The sequence below is a fragment of the Sorex fumeus genome, unplaced genomic scaffold, assembly GCF_029834395.1.
Source record: "Sorex fumeus unplaced genomic scaffold, SorFum_2.1 ptg000007l, whole genome shotgun sequence".
In the NCBI taxonomy this organism is placed as follows: Eukaryota; Metazoa; Chordata; class Mammalia; order Eulipotyphla; family Soricidae; genus Sorex; species Sorex fumeus.
This window is the reverse complement of record NW_026606064.1, coordinates 61902630-61927856: the sequence shown is the minus strand read 5'-3', so window position 1 is coordinate 61927856 and position 25227 is coordinate 61902630. Positions and strand designations below refer to the sequence as shown.

At 38.5% G+C, this 25227-nt stretch overlaps 1 protein-coding gene across 1 annotated transcript in view; it reads left to right on the top strand.

Moving 5' to 3' along the window:
- The window catches only part of MYO3A (myosin IIIA), a 176542-nt gene that overhangs the window by 50190 nt on the left and 101125 nt on the right, over positions 1–25227 (top strand). Inside the window, exons 9-13 of the mRNA XM_056107182.1 lie at positions 14348–14447; positions 15896–16012; positions 17587–17691; positions 17793–17876; positions 19386–19588. Coding sequence (XP_055963157.1) covers positions 14348–14447; positions 15896–16012; positions 17587–17691; positions 17793–17876; positions 19386–19588 — 609 coding nt within the window. The remainder of the gene's footprint in view (positions 1–14347; positions 14448–15895; positions 16013–17586; positions 17692–17792; positions 17877–19385; positions 19589–25227) is intronic.

Here is a 25227-nt window from a genome sequence, read left to right as displayed (position 1 = left end):
ATGGCTGGAGCCTAGTTAGGGGCTCTGGAAGTTGTTGCTTCTCAGCATCAAGGCTTTTCACCAAGATGGGGTCTTGCACAACTCTGCTCCACAGGCAGAGCAGTTATCTTCGGTTGCTCTGTCACATATTCCCATCTTCTGAATGCATTCGTTACTGCTGGGCTGGCACAGCTCACAGCTCAATAGGTATGGTCACTGTCATTCTGTTGTGCCTTCACCCAGAATTCTTTGCAAAGTGGGAACATGTTCTAGAGTTGACTGAGCCTGGGCAGGAACTATTACTTGTAACCTATTTATCTAGAGGTTGCTCTGCAAACTCCTATTTACAGATTTTCAATCTTCACATAAAACTTTACCTTATAATAGAGATATGAATTCACCTGGTTGGGCTTGGCTTGGGATGGTTTCAATTTATAACCATTTTTTCTATAAAGAATTCCAAGTCCCGTGGCTGGAGCGATAGCACAGCGGGTAGGGCATTTGCCTTGCATGCAGCCGAACTGGGTTTGATTCCCAGCATTCCATATGGTCCCCCGAGCACTGCCAGGAGTAATTCTTGAGTCCATGAGCCAGGAGTAACCCCTGTGCAATGCCGGGTATGATCCAAAAAGAAAAAAAAAAGAAATCTAAGTCCCTTCAATCACTGAGGTTTTGTTACTGGATTAAACTTGTGTTCTTTTCTTTGGTAGCAGTCACTTCACAGACAATCGCACAATGTTTCACCAAAACGCTTTCACCAAAACCTCCCTCCCATAGAAAGACCTGACCCGGAAAGAGCTTCCATTCCTTTCCCAGGGGTTCTCTCAGTGCCCTTTTCCCATGAGAATGCTCACTACTGTCCAGATGAGCTTAACTATTTTTTTGACCCATGGAGGGAATCTTGTTATGTAAGTCACTTAAGGATTTTGAGTGACATCAAATAATACTATGACTATGAGAGATTTCAGTATGATCCACATCTACTTGTATCAGTTATACACTGATGTGTAACAAATGATCTCCAAACTTTGAAGCTTTGGGGCCTAGAAGATGGCTTAAAGTACTTGTTGGTTAAACATGAGGCCGAGTTCAAACTCTGGTGCTGCCATATGTACCCAGGGGAACATCAGAGTATTTCTGGGTGAAACTTTTAGTTTGGGGCAAAAACCCTTGCAGCTTAGAAGAATATTTTATTACCATGATTTTGTAAGTCAGGAATTCAGACAGTACTCATAGGTAGGCACTTCTGTTTTGTCAAATATCAGTGACATTCAGCAGTGGATGGCTGTTCTGGAGGTCACTTTGAGAGGACAGTGAAGAGGCTGCTTTTAGTTGGGTTTAACAGAAGATTAGTCACAATATTTTCAAAGCAATTCAAGGCTCTCAGAAAAAATGTTTTAACAGACTCAAAGTGTATACTTCCTAGTTTTTAAGGCCTATTCTATACAACATCACAAAAAATTTTTTTTTACTATCTTAATTTTTTTTTTACTTTTTGAGCACCCAGCGATGCCCAGGACTTTCTCCTGGCTCTGTACTCAGGAATTACTCCTGGTGATGCTGCAAATGTCCTACCTACTGTACTATATCACTCTGTCCCCTATCTTAATTTTTATATATATTCTGTTTTGAGGCTACACACAGTGGTAATCAGAGGTTTTTCCTGGCTCTGCATTTAGGAATTACTTCTGGTGAGTTCAAGGGGACCATATGGGATGCTGGGAATTGAACCCAGGTCAGCCACACATGCAAGACAAGTGCCTTACTTACTGTACTATCTCTCCAGCCCCTATTTCTGCTGTCTTTAGTAAACTAAGTAAGTCATAGAAAATTACAGGGCCAATGGCAGGCAGAACAGACTCTAATTCTTGCAAGAAACATCCAGAAATTGTGGTCATCTGTCATTCCCATGTCCTCTCTATTTTGTCAAGGAGCTACTTCAAGTGAAAAATCACAAAGTTATTGTTAGCTTTCCTTATAAAGACAGCACAAAAACAGAAACAACGCAAAGAACAGAAAGAAGCATATCTTTCTTTAATGGTAAATGCAAATGACCTTATGCAAAGTTCCAAATTGAGTCTTTGATGTCTATTATCAAATACTGAAAAAAATTTTTAATAAAATAAGAGGACATCGAGAAGCAGCATGGAATTCCTTAGCTCTTGATGGGTAACTAAAGAAATTTCTCCACGTGGAAGTGCCCAACCCTGAGCAGTCTGGTCCAGGAGTCTTCCTTTAGAGTTAACTGCTCCAATACTGTGGACAGGCCATGGGAAAGGGCCCTGATGAAACCCAGCTCACATGCAGGATAGCAGTCGGTGAGGAGCAGAAGAATGCAGTTACCCTTCATTTGCTCATCTAGCAGATGGGAGACTGGGAGGGAGGGGATGGGAGAGGGCCCAAGGAAGGACAAGAGGCAGCAGCCATTGCCATGTCTTGCTAGAGAGTATCATGATGGATGTTTGCTGTGAGCACAGAAAAACCACATGGAGGGTACCCTTTCGTTGGTACTACTCACTGGTCCTGACTTCTTAAAGATTCACACCTGACAGAAGATATTCCAGAGTGAAAACAAAAACATAGATTAGTCAAGAGATGTTTGTGTGTGGAGGGGGGGATGGAATCCATGGCTTGTACCTGTGACGGTTACATTAAACATCATTTAATATTCTTTATCACTTTAATGAGGAGCATCAAGAATGGCGACCTGAGATGCCTGTAGCTTTAGAAGCCAATGAAAGTTATAGTTCATAGGTAATTTAATGTATTTTGGAAATTGAAGTATAAATTTGGGAAAAGAGTCCAACTTTTAGAAAGTTCATTTCCATCTCTTCCATTGCGCATCAATTGTATTAAACTAGATGGCTCACCTATTCCTTGACCAGCTTGTAAGATTTTAATGTAAAACAGCATTTCAAGCCTTGATTTGTAAAATTATTCATCCTATCTTATAAAGCAGGGATTCATTTTTTTCTTAGTACATTAGTTATTATAAAGTGTTCTCTATGCTGACAAAGGTGTTCTCTATGCTGCCATTGCTCTATTTTCAAACCTTCTCCTCCCACTGAGTCTCATGATAAGGTTAGCAACCTGTGGTTTACAGGGCAAATCTGGTCTATTGCCTGTTTTTGTAAATGCAGCTCTTCAGAATACAGACACACCTTTTTGTTTATGTATTTTTTATGGCTGCTTTAATACTATAACAAGGCTGAGTAGTTATGACCCAAGTCATATGGACTGCAAAGCTGAAAATCTTCATTTTTCTGCCCATTTATAGATAAGTTTGTCAGCACTTTACCTAGCCTATAAAATCTTGGTCATAGCCATGAACAGTAAAAAAGTATTAAAGAAATAAGAAATTAAGTTATTTTCATTTTATTTTGGGGGTTGTCACACCCAGAAGTGCTCAGGGGCTATTCCCTAGTCAGTGCTCAGGGATCACCCTTACAGGATGCTTGGAGAACCATATGTGGTTCTGCAACTCAAATCCAGGTTCCTGGCATGCCAAGCATGTCTCAGCCCATTGAGGTATCCCTCTGGTCCATAAAGTGATTTTCAGTGTATTACTGACAGTTAGAATGATACAGAATATTGATGGGAACACATAATTTATATACACAACTTATTGGAATTCCTTTATTCCATATATTCAGTATTCACTTGCATATGTCAGTTTTCCAGCATTCCAACATTGCTACCAGGTTTACGAATGTGTGATTCCATGAACAATCCAGATTAAAGGACATCCTCAAAGAAACATATTTGTGAAAAGGACTTTGTAAATCAAAAGGGGATTTAGAGGTTTAGTGAGGGGTAAGGGTCACTATAACATCCATTAAGTCAGCCACTATCTGCCTAGGATGGTTTCTGCTTCTTCCCCTCCAGCATTTCAAAATATCCCACTTTCAGGATTCGAACTGCAAATAAATAAAAGCTAATCTTCCCGAGCACTTTTCTGAGAGCCCCTTGGTGCCACCAGTTGTGACTTTGTTACTGGAATTTAAAGAGGAATAAAGCAACTAAAACAAAAGCATTGATTAGATTTATGTTTAACAAAGGATCATTATAGTACCCCAATGGCTCCTGAATCATCTTAAATGATAAAACTTGATATTTACAGGAGTATATTTGGTCAAAGTAAAAGCAAATAAAGCTGTTGCATTACTATGGTACAGCTAAATAATAAGAATAAAAATTTAACATCAAATAGCAATAGTTGTTTCTTTTTTCAGTGTGTAGAAGTGAAATACAAGTGAAGCTATAATAACTGGCCCTAAGGGTATCTGTGACCTTTGTCAACTCAGAAAGAAAACATTTATGGTCTGAAAATATGTTTCTCCAGTATTACAGAACAAATTAAAAATGTAATCTGGTTAACAAGCTGTATTTTTTCACTAGGGAACAAAAATATTGTAGAAGGATTCTGACTTTGCTTTACAGAAATTAAATGTTTAATAAGGTAACAAGAATAGAAATGAAGGTGAAAGGAAAATGTTAGAAAGGCTAAGTTTTCTTGAAACATACACACATATATATATATAGTTCCTTTGAACATTTTAATTGTTTATAACAGAGTCAAAAATATCTTTGGTTTTACAGTAGGTCAAGTGTAGCAAAAACAAACTTTAACATCTTCACCCAAGAAATGCATTTTGAGTTTTTACTACTTATGAGAATCAAAAGTCTGGCAGGATCCTATTAGTCACCAAATTTAAAAAATAAGAGCAATTTGTTCTCCTGGAGAACTTCAGAATCAACGGGAAGACCAGGACACAATGTGATAAACTGTTCAATGTGTAGTATGCTGGTGCATGCTATCAAAAAAGAGAGCAAGGTATGGAGGCTCGAGAGTCCTGGGCTGGGCATAGTATGGAGTTATCTTAGACCTCACTAGAGGGAAGTGCTAGAGCCTTGTGCCAATGTGGACAGAGGGGTGAATTGGAGAGCCTTTAAGCTGCGAGTGTGTGAGGTGTTAAAGGCAAGGGCAGAACTAGCAGGCACATATTGTCAGGAGATGGTGTCTGAAGCCACAGGTAGAGATGGGACCACGCTACCTGGAACCAGGTTACATGGACCATGGGAGGTACTGACCAGACAGTCGCTATATTTTTATCTTATAATAAAATTTTTATTTTATAATAAAATTTGTGGGGGGTACCTCTAGCTCTGCTCCGGGCTTATTCCCAGTTCCGCACTCAGGAATTACTCCTGGTGGAGGTTGGGGGGCCAAATGGGTGCAGGGCATAAAACCCAGGTTGGTCATGTGCAAGGCTAACACGTAATCCGTATACTATCTCTCTAGCTCTGATTTATATTTTTAAAAGCTCATTCTCAAACCAGATAGCGCAAAAGATAAGATAATAGCTTGCATGTGCTGATCCTGATTTGAAACCTCAACAGCATATATTCCGCCCCTCCCCCCACACCACAGTAATCACTTCTGATCTGAGAGCCAGGAATAGCCAGTGCCTAAGCTCCTGGTGTAGCCTCCCCAAAATAACAAAAATTTCTGTTTTAATTTTCAAGGTGAATTTTCATTAATCACAATAATGCAAGTAAGAAACAATGTAACTTAAAAACCAGGAAGTAGCAGTGGAGATATTCTCTCAAAAAATGGTCACTTGGGGTCATATTAAATATTAACCCAGTTTAGTTGTTAGAAAAACACATATATTGTTCAATGTTAAGAAACCCTTTTTTCCACCCATGAGTCGAATCAGCAGCGCAAGGCAGACTTTTTGCACTGTTCTATTATTATTATTATTATTATTATTATCATTTTGATATTTTTGGGTCACACCCAGAGATGCTCAGGGGTATCTCGCCTGCATCGCAAAGCCTGGCAAGCTCCCCATGATGTATTAGGTATGCCAAACACAGTAACAATTGTCACAATGGAGACGTTACTGGGCCCGCTCGAGCAAATCGATGAACAATGGGAGGACGGGGACAGTGACAGTGATATATATATATATATATATATATTTACAATCTCCAAACTACTGTTTTAAATGCTCAGAATACATTACTGACAAAGAGACTTGTAAAAAACTATAAAATATCTCCACAGTTGCTGATTCTGTTTAAATGCTTGCTTATAGAGAACACATTAGCTATTTCTTGATCATTCATTGCAATTTTAATGGCTTTGAAAGTGTTTAATTCATGGAAGAAGCTTCTATGAGTTAATTTTATGCATCTGAATAATCTAAATTACCTCTGCATTATTTATGTATTTTCAAAGTCCAAGTGAATGAAAATTGTGTGTCAATTAATTGAGTTTTTGAAGCAGCAGTTTTAAAAACTGTCTGCACACATCAGTCCTAACTAAAATTATTTGTTTATATGCTTATATTAACTCTTCCATCAGAAGATGTGATCCCTTCAAAAATGTAGTGACTGTTTGCTTCATAGCTTTATTGGTGGTTTCTAACAGTGTCTACAGATATTAGATACTCCAAAAATACATATATTTATTGAATATGTGAACACAGTAATGAAGGTCAAAGCCCATGCAATTTAAGGAGTGTGGGCTGTTGGAGGGAAAATCTAATTTATCAGAACAGAAATGGAGATATATATATCTTCACTGAGTTTTGTCAAAAGCTGTACACATCACAAATTGGTTGACCTTTTCAACAGTCTTAAAGTTGGATTATATTAAACTGTCATTCTTAGTCCTTATATCGCAATTGTGTAGCTTTTTTTAAAAAAAATGAGACTAATTTCAAAGCTAAGAAGCAATATTATTGCTGCAACAAATCATGCCACTTGACAGAATGGAAATGTGAGTCAGTGAAAGTGACAGCTGCTTAATGTTCTCTTTTTTTTCTCTGAGGTGGGGGATGACTGGTTGTTTCCACTAACTAAGGGTTAAGTCCCAAGCTAGTGTCAATAATGCTGAACAGGTGTCCAGAATAGTCCTTTGCAGATGGCTCTGTCCAACGGGGACTGCAGGAATCCTTATCTTCTAGAGAGCAACACTTATCCCAAACTGAGACAGGTAACCTGTTTTGGAGCTGAGATAAGCTAAACTGTGTCTTTGCTCCACTCAGCACTTAACCTAACTAAACTTCAGCCATCTATAAGACTTTGAGCCCAAATTTTCCTTACTCAGATGATACTAACATCAGTGCCATAGATTTACAAGTAAGGGTTATTGAGGGTCGTCTTTGGTTCAAGAAGAAAGTGAAGACAGTGGAGGTAGATGAGGGGAGATTCCATGGCCATAGCAAATATAGTAATAATAATCAGTAAAAATTTATTAAGCATATTAAGCACTGAGTCACTTTATATGTATTATGTAATTGAATCTTACAACAACCCTAAGGAAAAGGCTGTTATTGTTTCTTTTTTTTTAATATCTGAAGAAGCAGATTAAGTTGCTTTCCCAAGGCTGTATAATTAGTAAGTGTTAGAGTCATGTTAGAATAATAATAGCTATTACATATAACGCATTTGCAAATTTCCATTCTATATTAGTCATTTTACATTAAATTATCTATTCAAATTATCCTCAAAAAACCTTTCAGTGTTTGATCTGAGCATTCTAATTCTAAAGCCCAAAGCCCCAACTACTACTTGCGTATTCTAAATAAAAAAGAAAAAATGGGCTTATATAACTGTAAAGATACTTTCATTTTTCATATAATTGTTTCAAGTTTTAATTCACTGTTTAGTATTCTATCCGCCAGTCTCTAACCTTCTGTGACTTGAAGGCCATCATTGCTATGTATTAGGTCCCCAGTCCTCACCCCCTCCTCCCTTTTATTGCAAGATACCTGATAGTGAAACTCTGCTCCAAAATAGTCCCAATTCATCACTAGATGCCCTGATAAATTCTATGTAAGTACTAAAAGCTAGCTTTCAATGCCACAGAATGTGCCATTTCTCTTTAGAAAGTGGTCAGCTACTGGCTTGATGCTGACGGTTTTCCCCCTAGGTTGGAGATGCCAACACACAAAGCAGGTATTCCAACCCTTCCAGCTATCTTCCTAGCCACTAAATTGTATTTTAATCAGTTATAAATTTTTGGAAGCTGATACAAGAAAGCATTATGGAAATTGATTACATGAGTGGAAGAATAAGGGTGCCAGCAAGCCAAATATTGATCCCCGTCTTCATTACCCAGCCACTCTCTAGTAACAGTCTTTAGCTACCAAATAAGCCCATGAAATTCAATGAAAATTTTAGAACTCTCCACTTTGATTATGGAAAATTGGATTCTTTCTTCATTTCCCTAATGATAATAATAATAATCCCTTTGGAAAAGGGAAGATGAGTCAGAGAAATAGTATGTTGGGTGAGGTGCTTCCTTTATATACTGCAAGGTCAATTCCTGGCACCATATATGCCCTTCAACATTTTCCAGGAGTGATACCTATGCATAGAGTGAGGAGTAGGCTCTGAGTACCAGTAGAAGTGACCCCAAAACAAAGAAACACACAAACGCCAAAAATGTTTTTAAAATATTATACTATGGAGTTCATAAAATGTGGAGATGCAATGAACAAATCCTATGCTACTAGAGAAAGTGATGGGTATCATTTCTTCATGCAAAAATTATTTATTAAGGGAGGGCCTTTGGTGTTCAAAATAATCCCTTCTTCCTAGGATATTATTGGAAACCAGAAACTTAAAATCTTGAATGCATTTTTGGTGTTTATATTATAATAAGGGATTAAAACTTTAAATTATCTACATAGGTACATAAGTATACATCTTTAAAGTGCTATAAAATATTATAATCTAGTAGTGTCTTGATTTCCCCCAGTACATCCAAGACCAAGCACCGACCCATCAGGTTTGATCTAATAACACATTTAATATTTCAGAGCATGATCCCATTACCCTTTCCCCAAAAAAATATTGGTTGAGGATTATGAAAAAAGGGCATAACCTAAAGACTGTCAGAAGTTTTCGAGCTCAGATGAATGGAGTCACCATTGACTAAGATGAGAATTCTGGGATAACAGCAGATCTGGGGCTGCAGAACTCAGGAATATGGTTCGGTTCTACTGACTTTACCCATTAGACCTACAAGTGAAATATCAAGTAAGCAGATAAATGCTTACTTCTGGAGCTCGGCAATGTTGTTAGAGCATGAGAGACATTGAAAAGTCCAAAATCAGGAGTAGCTAGAGAAGGAAATATCTTCAAGGACTGAGTCTAGTGAGACCCCAAAATGTAACTGTTTGAAAGGAAGAGTCAGAGATAGAAATGCTAGAAAACTATGGAAGATAATCGAGAGGAAACCATGATAAATAAATTCAAGAAGTTTCTCAAAGGCTGCCAGTAGATTAAGTGAAATGACAATTAAAATTGACCCTTAGATTTAGCAATGTGAAAGTCATGAATAACCCTAACAAGAGGTTAGCGGCATACCCACAGTGCCCAAGGGCTTACTCCTGGCCCTGTGGTGAAGGATCATGCCTGGAAGTGCTCAGGGGACTGTTTGTGGTACTGAAGATCTAAGCGAGGGACAGCTGTGTGCAAGGCAGGAGCCTACACCCCTCTCTATTGCTCTGGCTCTGGATTCCTGTTTGCAATGGTTGGGAGAAATTAAAGAAACATGGTAGAAATCACTTTTTTCAGAATTTTTTCCTGTAAATTAATGAGATGAAGCAGTCAATGGAGAAAACTGGAAGTCAAGGAAGTGTTTTTAATTATTGCTTTTGTTTTAATATTTTTAAAATTTTAGGCACCATGGTTAATAATTAGGAATTCTTGCAGAAATCACTACAATGGCACATCCTCCACTAAAGTGTTCATTTCTCTCCAGCATTGTCCCGGTATTCCCTCTTCTTATTTCCCCCTCACCCACTTCCCCTCATAGCAGGCTTCCTACTGAAGACCAGTTCTGGGTTTTTGTTGTTTTGTGGCATTTGTGGTTCCCCTCTTCCTATCCTTCAGATGAGAGAGATCATTCTGCGTTTGTCTCTCTCCTGTCTGACATCACTCAGTATGATAGTATGATCCAGGTAGTAGCAAATTGTATGAGTTCATATTTTCTTATAGCCAAGTATTATTCTGTTGTATATATATATATATAAATATATATGTACCATAGTTTCTTTATCCATTCATATGTTCTTGAATTCTTATCATTAGGGAAATGCAAGTCAGAACAACACTGACATAACATCTCACTCCAGTGAGACTGACACACATAGAAAAAAAATACAAAACAATCAGTGTTGTTGTAATTGTGAACCTTTGTTCACTGCTGAGGGGAATGTTGACTGACCCAGCTTTCTTGGAAAACAATATGAACACTTCTCAAAAACCTAGAAATTGAGCTTCCACATGACCCAGCAATTCCACTCTTAGACACCTTTGGGGTACCGAAGGGCAAAAAACCTGTATTCAGAAAAGACAAAATTTGCCTTCCTGGGTTCATTGCAGCTCTATACACAGTAACCAAAATCTGCTGTTGCTTGAGAGATGTGTGCTTTAAGAGCTGAGAAAGGGAAACAAGGGTTGTAGGAGTAAATAGAGGGAGGAGTCAGCAGGAGTGATGTTCTTGTGTAAATCGAAGAAGACAGGAAAGGGGCTGGGAAGATAGTAAGGAGTTTGTTTTGCATGCGGCTGGTCCTTGGTGCCCCATATAGTATACTGAACCTTGCCAAGAGTGATCCCTGAGCAGAGCAAGGAGTAATCCCCGAGCATCGCCAAGTGTGTCCCAGGGAGCATTAGAAAGTCCGGTAGGGCACTTGCCTTAAACATTAATGATGTGGGGTTTGATCTCCAACGCCCTGGGTGTTCCTCTAAGCCCTGCCAGGAATTCTCTCTGAGTGTAGAGCCAGGAGTAAGCACTGGCACCTCCACACCTCCAGTGTGCCCCCCAAACCAAAATCAAACAAGCATGAAAAAGGAACCTACTGCACAAAAGCAAATCATGGATGGAGATGGGGGCAGCTTACAGATAGTGACTTCTTTCTCTAAAGAATGAGAAACTATTAAAATTTCCTGAACTATTAAAATTTCCTGATAGCCCAAGAGACTGAGTACATGTATACTTTGAGTACCAGCCAGCATGCATGACCTCCTGAGCCACTACAAAAGAGGACCCTAAGCACAGAGGGCCTGGAGTGGTCCTCGGGCATTGTTGGGTATGGCCTCAAAACCTCAATAAATTTTTTTCTTTTTTTCTTTTTGGGTCACACCTGGCGATGCACAGAGGTCACTCCTGGCTCTGTACTCAGGAATTATCCCTGGTGGTGCTCAGGGGACCACATGGGATGTTGGGAATCGAACCCGGGTCAGCCACGTGAAAGGCGAATGCCCTACCCATTGTGCTATCACTACAGCCCCCTTCAATAAAATATTAATTTAATGAATAAATAGTATAATTATTATTACTATTCATGTATACTCTTTTCCCTTTTGCCAGTGACTGCCTCAAGTGCTGGGGGCAAAATCCAAATAGTTAAAAGCTTATCTAAAATTAAACACTAAAAATATAGTTCTCAAAATAAACTAGATGATAACTTCATGTCCAGAAAAGCTGAATCAGATCCTTATGTTTATCTCAGCAACTTTTCCAGCTTTCTTGTTAAATCAGGATCCTTATGCTGTTACTGAGAATTGCCTCAGCAACTCTTAAAAACAATTTATTTTCTGTTTTACTTGAAAATAATCTAGCTAGTCCCCCAAATTAATTTTTTTTGCATATTAACTTTTTGAGAATGCCGTGTGGTTAATTTTGTATTTGTGCTGAATTTTGCTGAGTAAGGATTTTAAAAATCATCACTTTATGACCATCAGTAGCTTGATACCACCTTAGACAAAATTGGAACTATGATGAATTCAAATCCTTTGGGCTCATATACTTTGAACATATTCTTTGTAAAAGATTAAATCATACATTGTAATTTGAAGGAAACCTTTTAAAATTTTTATTTTTTTAATTGAGTCACCAGGGCTAGAGCGATAGCACAGCAGGTAAGGCATTTACCTTGCACACAGCCGACCCGGGTTCGATTCCTCTGTCCTCAGAGACCCGGAAAGCTACTGAGAGTATCCCACTCACATGGCAGAGCCTGGCAAGCTCCCCCGTGGCATATTCAATATGCCAAAAACAGTAACAAGAAGTCTCTCTCACTCTCCCTCTCACAATGGAGACGTTACTGGTGCCCGTTTGAGCAAATCAATGAACAATGGGAGTGGGAGTACAGTGCTACGCACTTTTCCTCTCTCTCTCTCTCTCTCTCTCTCTCTCTAACCCCCACCCCGGCACTATGGTCTGCAACACAGATACTGAGAGGTTATCGTGTTTATTTCTTTGCCTACTTTCAGCACACAGTTCTTATTCAGAGTGATCATTTCCAGCTATCTTTGTCATAATGATCTCTTCTCCATCCCAATTGCTTTTGCCCCCAGTACTTGAGGCAGGCTTTCAACTGTAGGCTATCCTTCCTTGCCTTTGTTTCTGCTGTTCTTGGTCATTCATCTCATATTATCTTTTTTCTTTATATTCTATAAATGAATGCAATTGTCCTTCTCTTAAGGAAGCTTTAAAACAACTGGCACATAGGATGATTCTTTCCTGGGGTCAGTCTTCCAAGAAGTGCTCTGGAAGATGTGGGGTCTTCATCAGGGATTGACCACTGGCTTAATGTAAGGGCCCCAGGATGTGATGCTGTTGCATGAGCTCTAACTGTTATATACTCTCCTGGCTCCTAAATAATTTATATACAAATAAATAAAGAACTCTGCTCATCTTTGATGTAAGTTAGATATTTTCACTTTTTTTATTGGGGTGAAGAAAAATATCTAATACAACAGATTTTTTTCTGGTAAATTTTTAAAAGTTTCTTAATTAAGGCACTGTGATTTTCAAAGTTATTTATAGTTGGGTTTCAGGCATGCAATATTCCAACAGCAGTCCATGTCCCCAGTTTCCCTCCCACACCTCATATTGCCTTGTTGACAGGCATAGTTTTGAGTTTGATTGTTGTAGTTTGGATTTCATGGTTTCAGTTTTATCAGCTCTCTGGTCCTGTAGTTGTAGTTATACCACAACTCTACATTGCTAGTGTGTCCCTGCTTTCCACCCCTGTTTCCTCCCAGCTGCCTCTTCTTACTGTCCTGCCTCTCTCTTTTGTTCCTCCCCTATCCTCTAAGATTTACACTCTAGGGACCAGAGTAATCTCAGCATCTCCTTCTTGATACTTTTCATTTCCTTGTCCTATTGCTCTGTATGCCACAGAAAAGTGAGATCATCCTATATTTGTCTTTCTTCTGCTTACTTACTTAGTATCACTTAGTATGATATCCTCTAGTTCCATCCAAGTTGTAGCAAAAGGGGATGATTTCATCCTTCCTTGCAGCTACATAATATTCCAGTGTGTGTGTGTGCGTGTGTGTATCACACCTTCATTATTCACTCATCTGTCACTGGACACCTCGGTTGATTCCATATTCTAACTATTAAGTGCTGCAATTAATAATGATGTGTATGTCTTTTGAATGTATACCTTTATATCCTGGAGATGGATACCAAGAAGTGGAATTGCCAAGTGATAAGGAAACCTTATTTTTACTTTTTTGAAAAATTTTCATACTTTTTCCATAGTAGTTGAACCAGATAACACTCCCAATAGCAGTGGATGAAAGTTCCTTTTTAATCACATCACCATCAATATAGTTCCCATTTTTTTTTAGTATGTGCCATTCTTACTGGTATGAGATGATATCTTCCTCTAGTCTTTTGATTTGGATTTACCTGGTAGTAAGTGACGATAAGCACTTTTCCAGGTGCCTGTTGTCTATTTGCCTATCTTCTTCAGAGAAGTTCCATCTCATTTTCTCTCCCCAGTTTTTGGATAGGGTTTTTGGTTTTATTGTTATTGATCTTTGTGAATTCTTTATATATCTGGTAAGTTATTGAATTTGGAAATAAGCTTCATATGCTTGTTATATCTGATACTTATCAGTAAAAAGTAAAAGTAAAGGTCCTCCCGTTGATCGTCGATTTGCTCGAGTAACGTCTCCATTGGAGACTTTGTTGTTACTGTGTCTGGCATATCGAATACTCTCGGTAGCTTGCCGGGCTCTCCGAGAGGGGCGGAGGAATCGAACTCGGGTCGGCCATGTTGGCCGCTTGTAAGGCGTACGCCCTACCCGCTGTGCTATCGCTCCAGCCCAGTTATATGTATTTAGTAATTTGTATACTAATAAGTGTCATATGTGTAGGTAAGTTGCATATGTATCAATATAGATACATATGTGTAAGCACATATACATATATAACATATGTAACTCAATTCCATTATGTACATATCATATATTATATATATCATTACTCACTTCCACTATACAAGTTGTATTCAATCAGGAGGGTTTTTCTTTTTATTTTGCTCCACAGACATGAACGCCTTCACACCAAGAAAGGTATCTTCAACAGGTCTTTAATTTCCAGTCTAAAGGATGTAGATGATTTAGCAACTTTAGAAATTTTAGATGAGGTAAGAAAAATAGTAATTAAAAAAATTCTAATTTAAAAAAATTATAGAAATTGTTATGTCAGCAAGAATTTCTCTGAATGGCATCTAGAACCCATGTGTGTATGTACGTGTGTATATGTGTGTGTCTCAATTTCCCAAAGAATTCCCCTATTTTAAATTTTAATACATGAAACTCATATTTTCAGATCTCTTTAGCCTAGTGTTACCCCCTTTTTGTTCATACTCAAGTTATAAAGGTGTTGAGTTCCACCACTATGAATTCCTAGGGTAACAGCCCTTTTTCTGAATTCTTTCTGGGAGTCCCAAGGGCTGGTTTACTCAGTTTAAAAAAGTCTGCTTCCTGCAGCCTCCAAGTGGGTCACCTGCTCTGCACTTGGTGGTGCCCAGTCTCCAATATTCTTCCAGCTGGTCCATTCTAGCCCGTGGCTCCACTGTTGGAATCACAAAGCATCTTCACTCACAGTGTGAACTTTTTAGAACACGGAATTCTCCTCTGAACTCCTTATCCCAAGAATTTCACAATGTTTCCAGTGACTCTTGTGAAAATAATCTATGTCAATAAATTACAGCATTGGACTCTTTTCTACCCATACTTCTTTATTCCAGATAATCAGATCATTAGAGAAATAAATGGTCCCTTTTTAGTAAAAGGTTAGGATCTCTATCCTGCCTGATAAAAAGATTTTTATTTTTCAATTCTCATTATATGTGCCTGAGCGTTTCATTCAGAAAAGCAGCAAATCAGGAAGCATTTTCAGAACAGAAGCAGTCATTTGGTAAATTCAGGGTTGCATAAACAACCCAAGTACTTAAGCAAAATAACCTCTCTTGAAAACATCAAACATTTTGCAATTAAATAGTGTTTGCAAGTGAGAGCTTATCAACACCTTCATGAATCTTTAGCTATCACAGTTCCCAATTATGTGAACTCCCAGTCTTAAGGGTTAAAAGGAGGCTTTGCTAATTTCTGACGTATATATTAAACTATGAGCTGGCTTGTTTATATTGTCTGTATTATGTTTTTGTCTTTTGTTAAGCCCAAGATTCTGTATTCTTCTCTGTCATATCCTATAAATGGTGATTTATTGCACTATTAAAATTGATTTTATGTACTCATATGATTTATCAACAATGAAAGTTCCTTCCCAGAACTTTTCACTCTGCCTCCTAAAACCAAATGTCTAAGTAAAAGGTTATGAAATTCCACAGAGCCACTGAATAACCTTGAGTTGGAGTAAAATTGCATTCACTATATCTTATCTACATTTTTTCTTAATTTTGTTGGAAACAAATGAAGATTTGTTTCTGACCTGATAGTATATAATTGGTTTTCAATATGTCTGTTTCTTTCTTACTCTTGGTTCCAGATTTCATATACTTTACTTGTTTTCTTTTTAAATTGCAACTGACTGTAAATTATTTTCAAAATTTTTTAAATTTTATTATAGAATACAGTCTCAGATCAACTTGAAAAATGCTATTCCAGAGATCAGATTTATATCTATGCTGGAGATATTCTCATTGCTCTGAATCCTTTTCAGACTCTGGGTCTTTATTCTACAGAGGTATGTGGTGTGGGTCACATTCATTTGTATAGATAAGTATGATATCCAAACACCTAAACAAGCTTAAATGATGTTAAAGTAAATTTTATTTACTATCTTGAATAAACAGCCGTTTATTCAATAACAATAGTAGATGTAGCACTGCACTGTAGTACTGTCCTCCCGTTATTCATTGATTTGCTCGAGGGGGCCTAGTAATGTCTCCATTCTTTTAGAAGCATTGTGAGACTCGTTGTTACTGTGTTTGGCATATCCAATACATAATGGGTAGCTTGCCAGGTTTTGCCATGCAGGCGAGATACTCTCAGTAGCTTGCCGGGCTCTCCGAGAGGGCAGAGGGATCCAACCTGACTTGGCTCGGGGCCAGCCGTGCGCAAGGAAAACACCCTACCTCTGTGCTATCACTCCAGCCCATAGTAATTATAAGACATTGAAATCTGAGAGCATAGAAGGTGAATCCATCTGAACGCAGATTGTGGTCTTGCTTTTTTCAAACTTATGTGGCAAAATGTTAGTTGCATCCAGCTATTGATAACTGGGCCACACCATGTGTCAAATCAATAAACAGATGCCCTAAGATATGTGCACTTTCTGTCTTACTTTAAACCAGGTATAGGAGAATCATAAGCATAGTTATGTTGTCTGTCTAACATATAATCTAGCAGCTAAAGCATCTAAAGCATCACTCTAAGTTAAAAATTCCTATTGATAAGTCACAGTTTTTAATATCAACATTTAATATTTTATGAACATCAATATATATTTATTGTTCAATACCAAATGATTTAAGTACAGGAGAATCTTCTAGAATTAAATTAGACTATTTTCATTTTTAATAGAATTTTATCTCTTCCAGTTAATTATGTACTCTAGAAAATACCATGTCTGATAGTTACCTTTTGTGTAAGAATATTTTTATGTCATCCTTTACCACCTTAAAATTTACTTTTAAAATAATGATAAATCTATGAATCTTAACCTAAATTTCAGAGATGTAGAGTGTAGTGAAAATTCTGTCAAATAAATCTGATATTCACCAAGTTATGTGAATATACTTTAAATGATGTTAAAGGGGAAAAATTAACTGTCAGACATTATTTTATCAAAAAATAGCAAATAAAATGGTATCTTGAATCAGAAAGATAGTAGAAGAGTTAAGGCACTTTATTTTCATGTAACTGACCCTGAATTGATCCCAGGCACCACATATGGGCTTCCAAGCACCACCAAAAGTGGTTCTTGAACACAAAGCCAAGAGTAAACCCTAAACACCACTGGGTGTGGACCCAAAACAACAAAAAATATTATTGCTGTATTATGTGTTTTCTTATTTGAAGACATAGTAGTACTCCAAAATCTCAAAGTTCTCTGCTAACATGGTCATAATACGTCATACCATGTTTGGCAATTGGCTTTTGTTTTACATAATTGTGCCTGATATGTGCATATGTGTGTAGCATGTGTGCAATATTGTGGTGGTATGAAATGCTATTTTTCTTTAAAATATGAGGCTTATATGAAAATAATCAAGGGTTTTAAACAAAACCCCTACAAAATGTTCTTTTTAACTTTAGCATTCCAAACTTTACATTGGAGCGAAAAGAACTGCCAATCCTCCTCACATTTTTGCAGTTGCCGACCTAGGATACCAGTCTATGGTAACATATAATTCAGACCAGGTAAGGCGAAATCACAATTCTTAGAAATGGCATTATTTGTTTCTTTTGTATTAGCTGAAATTTGTGAGAAATCTTTTCGCATTTTTCTTTTCTCACTGCAGTGTATTGTTATTTCTGGTGAGAGTGGAGCTGGAAAGACAGAAAGTGCCCATCTTTTAGTTCAGCAGCTGACAGTACTAGGAAAGGTATAATTATTCTTTCTCTGTCATGACAAAACATTGGTTTATGCCAAAACTTGATATAACTGACTGGATCTATATATAATAATTTCTATATTAAATAATGCAGATGAAATAAAAAGCACTTGTTGTGTGTTGTCAGTTTAAAATGTAACATACTATGAAGAGAACATGATCTATGTTAAGGATAGCCTAACTTTCCTCACTCTGAGTAGTTAATCACTAATGAGTGATTTTTCTCTCTTCTTAGCCCTCACTGAATATTTCTTCAAATTTTTCTCATCTCCTGACTAGTAGTTTTATTGGAGGAATCTTGTAAAAATTAATTATTGTTTTATAGTGTATATAAGCCTCGGAGAGCCTGGCAAGCTACCAAGAGTATTCAACATGCCAAACACAGTAACAAGAAGTCTCACAATGGAGATATTACTGGACCCGCTCAAGCAAATTGATGAACAACGGGAGGACAGTGTTTGGACAGTGTATATAAGCAATGATCAATTTAATATTGAAATTTAATCACTCAGCACCAAATAATGGGGGGTTATTTAAGTCTAAATCTTAAAAAACACAACTGATTTCAGCAAGGTAACACACTGAAAATAATCTTCTTGATTCAGTCTCTACCAAGATGTAAATTCCTGAGGCCTGCTAAAATTCTGTAAGGGTGCTTTTCTAAAAGTGGTGGCTGTTTGACTCCCAAATATCTCTATTGGCATAATTTAAGGAAAACTGTAAAGAAAAGTAAAACCATATAATGTTTGAAGGAAGGAGAATATAAGGAGACAAGAAGACCCTATGGCCTTCGCTAGGGTTCTATTCCTCTATCCACACTGCTGAGCTATTTTTCCTTTTCTTTTTCTTTCTTTTTTTTTTTTTTTGCCCCTTTTTGGGTCACACCCAGAGATGCTCAGGGATTACTCCTGGCTCTGCTCAGGAATTACTCCTGGCAGTGCTTGGGAGACCATATAGGATACCGGGAATTGAACCCGGGTCGGCCACATGCAAGGCAAATTCCCTACCCGCTGTGCTATTGCTCCAGCCCTGCTAAGCTATTTTCCAATCTTCAAAATTATTCTCTTTCCTCTACTTTGAACTCACAATTATCTCTAGCCCCTTACGTTCATACTTAACAGCTTCCAAGGGAAGTGGTTCTGGATATGGGAAACACTTAGATGAGGACCCAGGCAAGTGGAGGATGAATAACAAAACTTGAAGAGTACCTTAATACACACAGACTATTTCTAACTTGTATTTGTAAACTGCTTACTGAAAATAATTAAATTTGAATCAAGATCACATAGAATATTTCTAAGGAATAGAAATTGAAATCGATTTTAAAAGCAATTTGGTGGCTACACATACTGGGGAAGATCTAATAGGCCAGGTTGGGACAAGTGACATCACAGCAAAGATAGTCACCTGTATTTCCAGCTAAAGTTCTTATCAAAGAAGATATGATATATACTACATTTGTATTTTTAATATGTTTTCATATCTTGGCAATTTCTCTAGGCTAATAACAAAACCCTGCAAGAGAAGATATTACAGGTGAACAACTTGGTGGAAGCTTTTGGCAATGCCTGCACTATTATAAATGACAATTCCAGCCGATTCGGAAAATACTTAGAAATGAAATTCACCTCCTCGGGATCTGTAGTGAGTGCTCAGATTTATGAATACCTTCTAGAGAAATCCCGAGTTATCCACCAAGCTATGTAAGTTCATGAAAGTTATCTCTGCTCTACTGGGAAGCTTACAAAAATTTAGCCTTTGTTTTGATAGTAATCACTTATCACTTATCACTTAATCCCCGTTATTCATCGATTTATTCGAGCAGGTGCCAGTAACGTCTCCATTCATCCCGGTTGCGTGCTAGCGTAGCCCAATGGTATCTGTTCGTTTTAGGAACATGTAGAGCCTCAAACCGATCATTTAGGGTCTTGACGAAGAAGTCTGACCATCTTATAGGTGGGCATCCACGTGATCTTTTGATGTCTCGTGGAATCCAATCAGTAATGGCTCTAGTCCAGCGGTTGTCTGTAAACCTCATTATGTGTCCAGCCCATCTGATTTTTGATGTCTTGGCAAATGAGACAGCGTCCCTGATTCTTGAGCGTTGACGAAGATCAGAACTCCGGATTCTATCTCTCATTTGAGTGAATTGTGATATTCCAAGCATAGTTCTTTCGATTCCTCTTTGAGAGACCCGAATAGCCTTCTCATCCTGTTTTCGTAGGGTCCAGGTCTCTGAGGCATATGTTAATGCAGGAAGAATAGTGGAATCAAAGAGATGTGCTCGGAGCTGGAGGTTCTTTGTCCTTTTAGTTATTTCTTCAGTGCTCTTGAAGGCATTCCAAGCCGCTCTCTTCCTCCTGCGCAACTCAGGTGCCAGGTCATTCATCATGTTGATTTCTCGACCTAGGTAGTAATACGTCTTGTTAAAAATTAATTTTTAATAAATATTTTATTATGTACAAGACAGTCACTATTGGAAACAAAGAGGTCCCCTAGCTTTTGTTTGCTTTCTTACTCTTACATATATGTTATATCTAGTACAGGAGTTAATGAATAGCCTAAAACTTATGATACTGAACAGATAACCTAAGTTCATCCCAAAGGTGCTGTAGCACTGTAGCACTGTCCTCCCATTGTTCATCGATTTGCTCGAGTGGGCACCAGTAATGTCTCCATTATTACACTTGTTACTGTTTTTGGCATATAGAATATGCTACAGGGAGCTTGCCAGTCTCTGCCATGCGGGCAGGATACTCTCGGTAGCATGTGGGGCTCTCTTAGAGGGATAGAGGAATTGAACCCAGGTTGGCCACGTGCAAGACAAACGCCCTACCTGCTGTGCTATCACTCCAGCCCCCCAAAGGTGCTACTTAGATAAATTTGAACTATTTCTTAAGTAAGAATATATTTTTCAATGCGTAACTAATGTGAAATTTAATGAGAAATATTTATTTTTAATGTTGATATATATATATAAATGATTATTCTAGTTAATTCCATTTCTCTCATGGTTAAATGCAAGAGACTAATTTAAATATTTAGGAATAGACTTTATAACACTGCTTTATTTACTGCTGGCTAATTAAAGGCACCAATGTGATGTTTTGGTATTAGTTTGGATGAGTTTCTTTAACAGTTTGTAGATAAATAATAAAAACTTCTCTGCAGATCTAGTGATTCCAAACATTTCCTATTTCCTTATGAGGAAACTATAGTCATAAAATTGGATTGTACTCTGGTGGTTATTTCATTATTTATTTTAACAGTTTAGCAAGTCAGTCTCGCATTTACATAGTTATTTTGTACTAAATATATCTATATTATTGTACTAATATGGTTTATGTTGAATTTCTGGGAACATGGGTTTTTTTGTATTATCATATTATAATTATTTGTTAGGAAATGAAAATTACTATTATGTAATTTATGAGTAAATTATAAATATAGGTTGCCTGAAGTTAAGATTCTGAACTCAAGCCTCAGTGTAAAAAATTTTATTTTGGTTCTCAGTTCAAAAATCATACTGAAAGAGTTATTTTTAGATAAGTGTGGCTTTGAACTGTGCCTTCATTACATGAATTTCAACCTTGGGTGAGATATTTAAACCTTGAAGATCCTTACAGGATTTCAGTTCTCTAAACATACTGTGATTATGATTTGACTTCAGTATTTTATCTTTAAAATGGAGATAGCAGCAGTACCTATTTATTGAAGATCTTGCCTGGAAAGTATGTAGTGTAATGAATAGTACATGGTGAGAACCCCATAAACTTAAACCATTATCGACAGTAGCATTGATAATTCCAAGAAGAGTGTAAATAACAACTAGACTGAACATGAAGTGTTGAAGATGTCCATTAAATGACAGCTGCACTTATCAGTCATATCCCAGGAGCACGGAGCATGGTAGATATGCAGGACTTTACACAGATGTGGAGATTTAACTGATTTTCCAGTTTGTCCTACTCACATAGTTGTGTAAAACTTTTTTCGTCAGGCCTTTGGATAAGGACTATCCAGGGAGCTAAATGATGGCAATGCCAGTGAACCCACCACAAGGGCGAAATAAATGGGTGTTGAGTGGTGTTACACGAAGGACGGCCATTCCCATAGCATCCCAAGGGAACTGTTTAATGAGGCTTTGGGTTTCAAATCACAGAAAGAACCTCATTCATGCTCATCAAAATATTGTGGTGTATATTCTAGGAAATAGAACAATAAACATTGTGTTAATGCATATGATGAATTAAGTAAGTTTTAATTTAGCTGGCCTATAAGGAGATTGGACTGGAGTAATGGCACAGCGGGTAGGGCTTTTGCCTTGCATGTGGCTGACCCCGGTTCGATTCCTCCATCCCTCTCGGAGAGCCCAGCAAGCTACCGAGCGTATCCCGCCCACACAGCAGAGCCTGGCAAGCTACTGTGACGTATTCAGTATGCCAAAAACAGTAACAACAAGTCTCACAATGGAGACGTTACTGGTGTGCCCCCCCCTCCCAGCAAATTGTTGAACAACGGGAGGACATTGCTACAGTGCAATGTAAGGACGATTCTGGGTTTTCAGTGTTGTTGACTGGGGAAAAGCATTCCAACCCCTAGTTTCCAATCAGGCTGAAGGACAACTTAGTTATAATTTAAATCCAGCTGACTTAAAATTTTTTGAGGAAAACATCATTTCCTTTTCTCTACATCTGTTTTGCTAAATTTTAATTACCTTTTTCTTATATTCTAAAGAACCCATTTTCAGTGGACTTTGAAAAGAAAAATTGGCAGAAATACAGTAAAAGAATTCTTTAAATTGTTTTTCTTTTGTTATTATTGAGGTTATGTGCTTTACAATGGTGCTGGTGTCTATGCTTTTGATACAACAGCGGAATTCTTGCTAAGTATGAGTCATTAAGTAAAAAATGCAGCGCATCACTCAAGGTACAGAATGGAAAGAACAAATGAAAGAACAAACTCTCAGAGGACTGTTTACAAAGTCCAAAAGGGCATCTTAGAACCAACATTATCTACTCTTATAATGGTGAGAAGCTTCTGCAAGTTGGTCTGAAGTGCAGAAGGAACAGATAGTCCCAGGAGGCCAGTGGATGCTGTAGTGGGGGCTGTCTGTCAGGAGCTCTGTCCCTGTGAAGGAGAGAGCAAGGGCACAAGCACACCCAGCTCTGCCTTCCCACCTTCTACTATGGCTTCTTATTAATCCAGCTGAAAGCCAGAGAGCAAGGGACCTCAGAGTCTGCAGCCTGTTGATGTTTGCTTTTAGGGTCACAGAGCAAAACAAAGATGAGCAGAGAATTTATCTGAAGCATCTGAGAAGGACAGAGTGATGCATTAGACTTAAAAATACATTTGTGTATTTCTTATGGGGAAATAAGATACTCTCTACCAACCCAGGTGGGAATAGGTTTCGTACCTTGGTCTGTTCCCCCTGGCAGCCCAGTGGCCGCCATCCTTCAGAGGCCACTGGAAAGTCAGGTTTGGGCCCCCCAGTGATGAGACATGCGAGGCATCATGGGATGGGGGTGGAGCTGGCCCTTTCCTCCCCGACCCAACAATATCCCAAGTCATCGCCCACAAATGGCCTCTCTGGCTCCTGATTAAGCTGCTTGGCCATGATCCCAGAGACTCAGAAACAAATCTTGAGACCCAGCGGCTTTTGGCAGAATGTATCTAGACTGCACAGTAGGTTGCTGTTGCCAGGCCGGGGAGAAAGGGTGCTATCCCTTTGCCTGCTCCCCCTTGGCGGCTCGGTGGCCGCCATCCTCCAGAGGCCATTGGACACTCAGGTTTGGGCCCACAGTGACAAGACACGTGGGGCCTCATGGGATGGGTGTGGAGCTGGCTCTTCCCCCCACCCCCACCCCCACCCCAACGAGACCTTGAGTCACTGCCAACAAATGGCCTCTCTGGCTTCTGACCAAGCCGTTTAATGGCCATGATCCCAGTGACTCAGAAACAAATCTCAGAACCCAGCGGCTTTTGGCAGAAATGTGTCCAGTCCCTGTAGTAGGTTGCTGGCGCTGGGCCACCCCAGGTGGGAATAGGTTTTGTGCCTTGGCCTGTTGCCTCTGGCAGCCTGGTGGCTGCCATCCTCCAGAGGCCACTGGACAGTCAGGTTTGGGCCTACAGTGATGAGACATGTGGGGCCTCATGGGATGGGGGTGGAGCCAGCCCTTTCCTCCCCATCCCAACAAGACCCCTGGTCGTCACCCACAAACGGTCTCTCTGGCTCCTGATCAAGTTGCTTAACGGCCATGATCCAAGAGACTCAGGAACAAATATCAGAACTCTGCAGGTTTTGGCAGAAATCCCTCCAGATTTAATTGTTAAAATTTCAGAATTTCAATATTGCACAACCACTACTGCAGCCACACAACATCATATGTTATTCATAACCAGCAATAGAAAACAAATTGTCTATAGCTGCCTTTTTAGCAGATCTGAGTGTTGGGGTAAAATCCCAAATAATAATGGTGGGTGTGGTGTCAAAATATTGAATGTAATCAAAGTGGAGAGAGAGTAATGTGGAAATCATCTGCCCCACAGGTAAGGGGAGGGTGTGGGATGGGGGTATACTGGGGGTTTTGGTGGTGGAGAATGGGCACAGGTGAAGGTACGGGTGTTTCATTGTATGACCAAGACTTAGACCCGAAAGCTTTGTAACTGCTCTCATGGTAATTCAATAAATAAAATTATAAAAAGTTAAAAATAAAAGTAAGGTGGAGTTCATGCCCAATTCAATCAGCTAATCAGTGGCTGAATAAATAGCAATACTCCTACATATATAAAAAAATAATAATTTTGTTTTAGGAACTTGATTCATAGTTGAATTTCAGCTATACATTTTTCCAACACCTATACTATCATCGGTGTCAACTTCCCACCACCAATCATGTATTTGATTGGTGGATGTATTTGAATGTATTTGAATCATATCAGGAAGGAAATTTCCTGCCATAGAGACAGGCTGGGGAGAGGGTGGCGGATGGAAAATTGGGGACATTGATGGCGGGAAATATACACTGGTGGAGGGATGAGTGTTTAAACATTGAATGACTGAAATTAGACTGTGAACAGCTTTGTAAATCTGCATTTCACAGTGATTCAATTAAAAATAAATAAAATTTTTAAAAAGGAAATGTCAAAAAATAAATAAGGCATCTCTATTTGTCAGAAAAAAATAAATGATATCGAGCAGAAAATTACTGTATTAAAGTTAACACTGGGAAGTTCTTTCAAATATAAACTCTAGCTGTCTCATTTTCTCCTCACCTGCAATGAGTTCAAAATGAATTGTTTCTCTCTACCCAGCTTTTTACCAGACTCAGTAGGTAGCCAT